Source organism: Rhineura floridana, chromosome 3, assembly GCF_030035675.1.
Source record: "Rhineura floridana isolate rRhiFlo1 chromosome 3, rRhiFlo1.hap2, whole genome shotgun sequence".
NCBI classification, from domain to species: Eukaryota; Metazoa; Chordata; class Lepidosauria; order Squamata; family Rhineuridae; genus Rhineura; species Rhineura floridana.
In genome coordinates, this window is record NC_084482.1 from 206,179,244 (window position 1) to 206,187,083 (window position 7,840).

Sequence of the window (7,840 nt, forward strand, 5' to 3'; positions counted from 1 at the left end):
CCATGAATTGGCCTTGACCGTCGTAGATGAGAAATGGGCAGCTCTGTGGTTAAAAAGACCCTTTCATTCTCTATTGGCCCAAATAAGGAAAGACTCTCTTAAGGTCTTCCACAGATGGTACAAGACTCCAGTCAAATTGTCCAGCATTACAAGCGCTACACATCCAGATTGCTGGAGATTATGTGACCATCTTGGAACTTATTTACATATGTGGTGGTTTTGCCCTTTAATACAAAACTTTTGGGCGGCTGTATTCACTGAATTCGCTCTAATTACGGGGCAATCCATTACTGTGTCAGCAGAGCTAGCATTGTTAAATGTGTTTGAAGGTTCTAACCAAGACATGCTGGGTAAAGAATTAATTTTATTACTTTTGGTGGCAGCACGCCTCGAAATTGCTCATAAATGGTGTACATTGGATAGACTGTCCGTAGACTCATGGTATGTTTGTGTGTGGACAGTGGCACTGGCCAAGAAGCTAACTCACAGATCAGAAAAGGACAAGGTCAGCCCAAGAAAGACAAATTTGAACTTGTATCGTTTGGAATTGTATGTAATCAAAACAATATAGTGTGAGGATCCATGAGGACCAGTGCTTTGAATCTGTTTTTGCCCAATAGTGGTTCTGTAGGATCAGGCCAAAGGCCCATCTAGTCCAGCATCTGGTTCTCACAGTAGCCAACCAGATGTCCCAACGAGAGGCCCACAAGCAGGATCTGAGTGCAGCAGCTCTCCCCATCTGCAGTTCCCAGGCATACTGCTTCTGACAGTGGAGGTATTACAAGTGGGCAGAACACTGTTGCCCTCAAGTCCTGCTTTCAGGCTTCCCATTGGGACATCTGGCTGGCTCCTGTGAGAACAGGATGCTGGATTAAATGGGCCTTTGGCTCAATCCAGCAGGACTCTTCTTAGGTTCTTATGTTTCAGTGGAAAGGTGAAAAGTCAGGATGAAGTTCTCTTACCTGCGATTCCAGTCTCTCAGCCTTGCAGTGGCTCAGCAAGAAATCCTCAGCCAGGGCCACTGCCTGGGAACAGGTCTCTGGACCACGTTCCTGGACCCAGTTCTGCATTTCTGAGGGCAGGACAGTCAGGAACTGCTCCAAAATCAGCAGCTCTAGAATCTGCTCCTTTGTGTGCCTGTCCACTTTCAACCACTGACAGCAAAGTTCCTGGAGTCGGCTATAAACTGCTCTGGGCCCTTCAGCTTCCTGGTAGCAGAAACGTCTGAAGTGCTGGCGAATCTTCTCCCTGCTGATGGCATCCCCTCGCAAGATGGCTGCCTTCACATTCCCGTAATTGTCTCTGTCTCTGACCTCAAGCCTGTTGAAGGCCTGTTTAGCTTCTCCTCTGAGGGCTGGCAGGAGTTGGCCCACCCACTCTTCCTTGGGCCACTGGCAGGCTTGGGCCACTTGCTCGAAGGAGAACAGGAAGGCTTTAGCATCTTTCCACGGGCCCAACTCTTCTGGCAGTAGTGGGATTTCCATCTCTGACTGAGTGGACTCTACTGTCTTCAGAAACTCCTGACATTGGTCTTCCCAATGCTGTAGCAGCCCCTCCTCAGGCTCCTGTTTAATGCATTCTCCTGGCAACCGTTGTAGGAATTCCCTGATTCTTCCAGCGTGAATGGCTTGAGGGGTTTTTCCTCCTTCACCTCGTAAAAGGCCTGTTAGCAGTCGCTCCTCCATCTTTACTTCTGGCTTCACCTTTTGTTCTTCTGTGGTCTGGAAGTAGAAGCCAAAGCCTAGTTGTGTTCCCTCCGTGGCAGCCATTTTTTCTTGGCCTAAGTCCCACTTTGCCAAAGCAACCAGCTTGCTTGGCCCACTTCCAGCCTTCTTACTTTGTCGGGGAAATGTCCAGCTTTCGGCTTTCTACCTCTTTGCTAGTCCTTTGGATCAGGCGATGTCATCCCACCCCACCCTCAAGACTGTAGTATGTCTCACAGTGATGTTCCAGGGATCTTTAGAAAAACAGGTGGTTTAAAGAGGAAGTGGTTTAAAGCAAGGACATCCCAGACTGAAACAGGTCCTCCTTGAAAGAAAGAGAGGAACGAGAAACAGAAATAAGGAAGGCACACCTCCCCACACCACAATTTTTAAAAATTATTATTACTGTTAAAATTTTTTACATCCCACCCTTTCTCCCGAAGGAGCCCAGGATGGCAAAAATAAATAAATAGAAATTAGAACATTCTAAAAACAGTTACAATTAAAACATTCTAAAAACTGCTGTGGCTAAAAACATCCTAAAAACAGTTGCAGATAAATTATTATTCTGTCCAGGGATATCTGGGTTGCCAGAAACAGTCTCCTTCAGCCATCAAATGTTTGAGTATGTGTTTTCAAATTCCTCCTAAAAGTCAGTAATGTTGGAGACTGATGCACCTCACCACAGAGTGCATTCCACAAACGGGGAGCTATCACTGAAAAGGCCGTGTCATGGGTCAATGCTAACCAGGCAGCTGCTGGTGGCACCACCAGTAAGGCCTGCCGATTGTAGGGTTCAGCATAGTTAATTACTATGGAAAGTGCTCTTTTAGGTACTTGGGTCCCAACCAATTTAAGGCTTTATATACTGCTAGTGCTAATTTCTTGAATTGGACAGCCGGTGCAGCGCTTTCAGGACACACAGTCCCATCGGGCTGCTCCATTTGCTGGCCTAGCAACCTCTTTCTACACTAGCTGCAGCCTCCGGACCATCTTCAAGGGGAGCCCTACATACAGCACATTACAATAGTCCAAAATCTACATTCACCCTTCATTTCACCTCTCAACTACAGGAGCAACACAAACTGCAGTACATTGGCTAGCTGACTCTTTCGCATGATACGGCAGATTAGTAGACAATCCAAAGCTGAATTGGGCAAAGTTCAAGGTTCTGGTTTTGGCGTAAAAAGCCCTGTACAGCTTGAGATCAGGATACCGTCTTATATACCCAGTCAATCACTGTGCTCTGCAGGTGAGGTTCTCCTGCAGATACCATCTCATCAGGAGGCCCATTCTGCACAACATAGAAAACGAACCTTTAGTGTACTGGCACCTACCCTTTGGAATTCCCTCCCTTTAAATATTAAACAGACACCATCTCTGTTATCTTTTTGCTGCCTACTGAAGACCTTCCTCTTTCAACAAGCCTTTTAAGTGGAGACCTTATCCCAGTCTGCATCTGTGCTGGAATTGCTTTTTAAGATGTTTTTAAAGCTTTTTAAAAAAAAGATGTTTTGTTCTAATATATTTTAAAGTCTGTTTTTAAGATGTTTTAGCGAGTTTTTAGTGTTTTGTTTGCTGCCTGGGCTCCTTTTGGGAGGAAGGGCAGGATATAAATAAAATAAATAAATAAGAATACAGTAAATACATTTCTGATGGACGGGTGTCTTGCTTAGAGCTGGCGTACCACAGCAGCGAAGTGACAACCAGCCCTTGCCAACTTGGGGCCCTCCAGGTGTTCTGGACTACAACTCCCATCAGCCCCAACCAGTGAGCCGGGGCTGATGGGAGTTATAGTCCGCAATATCTGAAGGCCGCCAGGTTGGCAAAAACTGGCTTAATGCAACTACTCTGCCCCTTTCGATAAGCGAAACGTTTGCAATCTCAGAGGGGGGATGCAGACTTGGGAGGGGTGGTGGTTTGAGGAGACAAGCTGGAAGGGGCTTAGATGTCTCCTGGGTGGGCGTCGAGTAGAGATGGGGGAGAAATTCAATTCACTTAGCATTTAAAGGCAAATCTACCTAATTTGCAATTTCAGTTTGCATATTGTTTTGGAAACACAGCCATCATCTTTCTGATTCCTCTGAATTTTGTAATGCAGTTCTCCAGGCAAGCAATGTGTACGTACACACACACACACACACACAATATCCTAGCTCAGCATTGTCTACACTGACTGGCCTTCATCCCTATCTGGAGATGCCAGGGGTTGAACTGAGGACCTTTGGCATGCAAAGCAAGTGGCCTGCCACTGAGCTAGGGTAAACGTAAACGGACTGCCCTCAAGTCAATCCTGACTTATGGCAACCCTGTGAACAGGGTTTTCATGGTAAGCGGTATTCAGAGGTGGTTTTACCACTGCCTTCCTCAGAGGCTGAGAGGCAGTGGCTGGCCCAAGGTCACCCAGGGAGCTTCATGACTGTGTGGGGATTCGAACCCTGGTCTCCCAGGTTGTAGTCCAGCATCTTAACCACTACACCACACTGGTTGTATCACATTTTGGGCTCCTGCTGGGAGGAAGGGTGGGATATAAATCAAATAATAAAATAAATAAAATAAATTTTGTTCTTGAGAACTAAAACCTCCCCCCCCCATTATTGTACACACCACCTGTGCTTTCGAGGAAAGATAGGGTTGCCAACTTTTCTCACCAGTTCCTGCCCTTCTTATGAGCAGCTGATCCTGTTTCTCTCCAGGCTCCAAAAACCCAGTAGCCTATTCATTTTGACATGTCAAGCGGCAGTTCAAAGGATCCAGAGCAGCCAAAGCCACTTTCCTCCGATGGAGATAGTTGACAACCCTTTAAAAGGAAAACGTGTCAATTAGAAAACATGCATGCAACCTCCTTCATAGATGGTGATGTGGGCATGCATTCTGTTGGCACTTGTCAGCAGGGATGTAGTCATCTAGGGTCTCGGGGGATCTTAGACCCTTTCCTTTTTTAGGAACAGGGTCCCAGCACCGTCCCTATGTCTCCGGCACCTGTAAACATGAAGGGGAGTGTCTTAGCCACTGAGAAGAGTCTTCTAACATGCTTCCTTGTCCTTTTCTGCTGATTGGAGCCAATCAGAGTGAAAGGTGGTGAGTTGGCCACTGAGAAGAGTTTTCTCAGTAGCTAACCCCACAGCAAAAAAGGGGGGAGGGGCGTGGCTATGACTAACATGCAGGGACCCTGCACTTCTGAATTTGCCACTGCACTTCTGCTTGCCAGATGAGATCACTATTGGAAGGAGCATCAGCACCAGAGCAGCAATGCATGCCTTTGGTGAAAACGCCCAACATTGCCAGCTAAGTCACCCACCTTCCTTCCCTGGGTTTCTTGCCATATTTTTTCTCCCACTCATGCAAAACAAAACAAAACAAGAGTTCTAAATGTGCATCCTTTTAACCTCACTCACTTCATCCATCTCCTGGTGGGGAAGTAAGATGCACCAAGCCATTCTAACAGGAAGGGGACTCTCACTTTCTTTCCCTCCTCCCCCATATCACACACACACACACACTCTTTAATCTTTCTGGGCCTCTCTAGGCAAGGAAGCTTGATGGGTTTAACTGTTTGTTGAGGGGGGGGAAAGAGGACATTTGGGATTGATGCTGAATCTCTTTAGCAGTTACAATCAGGTGGCTGATGCCTCTGTGAAACTGGCAGGGCAAAACGCAAGAAGCCCAACAGTAGGTGGAGTCAGAATTAATAGCAGGCATGGCTAGAGCCAATGAGAGGCAGAGCCAGCTAACTCTAGTTTTGCCCCTCCCCCTTCCCCAAGGGGCAACACTGAGACTGAGGAGGCAGCTAGCAGGCAATGTCACCCGAGACTGGTTGGAAGTAAGAAGGCAGGGAGGTGGGGGCTGGCGGAGGGCAGACTGAAGTTGGAGGGGCAGTGCCTCAGTTGCCCTCCTGGACCAGCCTCCACTGATTGCAGTCACAAGGAGCAAAGTAAGCCTCCTGTACTCTTGTCTCTTGACACGTTTAAAGATTTTTACTGGTGGGCCCTGTAACAAAATGTTGCAGCACGGAGGGCTGCTTTTCAGGATTCCAACCACTCTTTCTCTCCCCTCCCCCAACTGTCAGCCACCATGCTGTGGCCAAGGAGCACGCTCAGTCCTCACTGGGCTGTTTTTTTGGGTCCCCCACCCCAGCCGAAAGATCCCTTATAGTTCTGGAGACCTTGGGGAGCCCCCAAGCGTTCAGATACTCCCCTCTCTTTTTTTTTATAATAATTTTTTTATTATTCAAATTTTTATAAAAACAAATACAAATACAACAAAAACAATACAACAGAAAAAAATAAAATAAAAAGAAAAACTTGACTTCCGATTTGTTACAGATCAGCTATAAGTATATAATATATATCAAACCTGTCTCCTAAAACATACGAAATTCACTTTTTTCCAAAGTCTATCTTAATTAATCATCAAATCCCATTATCATCATTTCATTTTTTTCTTTCAACAAAAAGTCCAAAAGAGGCTTCCATTCCTTAAGAAATGTATCTGTCGTTTTTTCTCTAATAAGACATGTCAATTTGTCCATCTCAACTAAGTCCATTAATTTCAATAGCCATTCTTCCATTATTGGTATTGATTCCATTTTCCACTTTTGTGCATATAGTAATCTTGCTGCCGTGATCATATATAATATTCTTCCATATTTCTTTTCCTTTTGTTTATCCATAAAACCCAATAAAAAAAATTCTGGTTTTGACTGAATATTTATCTTTAAGATTTTTTGCATCATCCTACCTATCTGTGCCCAAAATAATTTTGCCTGTTTAAACAACCACTACATATGATAAAAAGATCCTTCTTGTTGTTTACATTTCCAACATACATTAGAAACATTACTATACATTTTTGACAACTTTTCTGGAGTCATATACCAACGATACATCATTTTATAAAATTTTTCTTTAAGATTATAGCATAATGTAAATTTCAAACCGTTTTTCCACATATTTTCCCATTGATCCATTTGTATATTATAACCAAAAATTTTTGCCCACTTAACCATACACTCTTTTACTTGTTCTTCTTCCATGTCCATTTTTAATAAAAATTTATACATTTTTGCAATTATGCATTCATCATTTGTACACAAACCTATTTCAAAATCAGATTTATTTATTTCAAACCCATACATTTTCTTGTCCATTTTAAATCTTTCTAACAATTGTAAATAGGCAAACCATTGTGAACTATATCCTTCCTTTATTAGTTGTTCTCTCTCTTTCATTATATATTCACCATGCACATTTTCTAATAGTTCTTGGTAAGTTAACCATTTCTCTTTTCCAGCCATTTCTCTTCTATAAAATGCTTCTTGACTTGAAACACATAGTGGTATTTTCGAAAAAAACCTTGTTTTGTATTTATTCCATATATTCAACAAAGGACGTCTTATAAAATGATTATTAAAATCCACATTAACTTTTACTTTATCATACCATAGATATCCATGCCATCCCCACTTCAGGTTGTGACCCTCCAAATCCAATAATCTTTTATTCCTCAATAGAATCCATTCCTTTATCCAGACTAAGCAACAAGCAGCAAAATAAAGTCTCAAATTTGGTAATCCCAGCCCTCCTCTTTCTTTGGCGTCTTGTAATAATTTAAATTTAACTCTTGGTTTTTTCCCCTGCCAAACAAATTTAGAAATATCTTTTTGCCATTGTTTGAAAGGTAGATCAGAGGATATGACAGGTATTGTTTGAAATAGAAACATCATTCTCGGCAATACATTCATTTTTATTACAGATATTCTACCCATTAATGACCACTGTAATTTATCCCATTTTAACAAATCTTTCTTAATCTCTGTCCATAGTTTTTCATAATTATTATGAAACAACTTTGAATTTTTATTTGTCATAATGATACCTAAATATTTCACCTTTTCTTCTATTTTAAAATCTATCTTCTCCATTAACTCTTTTTGATCTCTTAAAGATAAATTTTTCACCAACATCTTCGTTTTTTGATTATTGATCTTAAATCCTGCTAATGGTCCAAATTCTTCTAATTTATCCATCAATACTTTGATTCCTTCCAAGGGATTTTCTAATACAATTATCAAGTCATCATACTCCCCTCTCATGGGTGACTGCACCATTTGGGTGATATAAGGAATGGCCCTGAAC

General features: G+C 42.8%; 1 protein-coding gene across 1 annotated transcript in view; it reads right to left on the bottom strand.

Moving 5' to 3' along the window:
* Positions 1–5,178, bottom strand: part of LOC133378893 (uncharacterized) — a 28,528-nt gene extending 23,350 nt beyond the window's left edge. Inside the window, exons 1-3 of the mRNA XM_061613508.1 lie at positions 5,102–5,178; positions 4,355–4,503; positions 963–2,028 (exon numbers count right to left, since the gene is read on the bottom strand). Of these exons, the coding sequence (XP_061469492.1) occupies positions 963–1,769 (807 nt within the window). The 5' untranslated portion in view covers positions 1,770–2,028; positions 4,355–4,503; positions 5,102–5,178. The remainder of the gene's footprint in view (positions 1–962; positions 2,029–4,354; positions 4,504–5,101) is intronic.
* Positions 5,179–7,840: the final 2,662 nt, after the last annotated feature.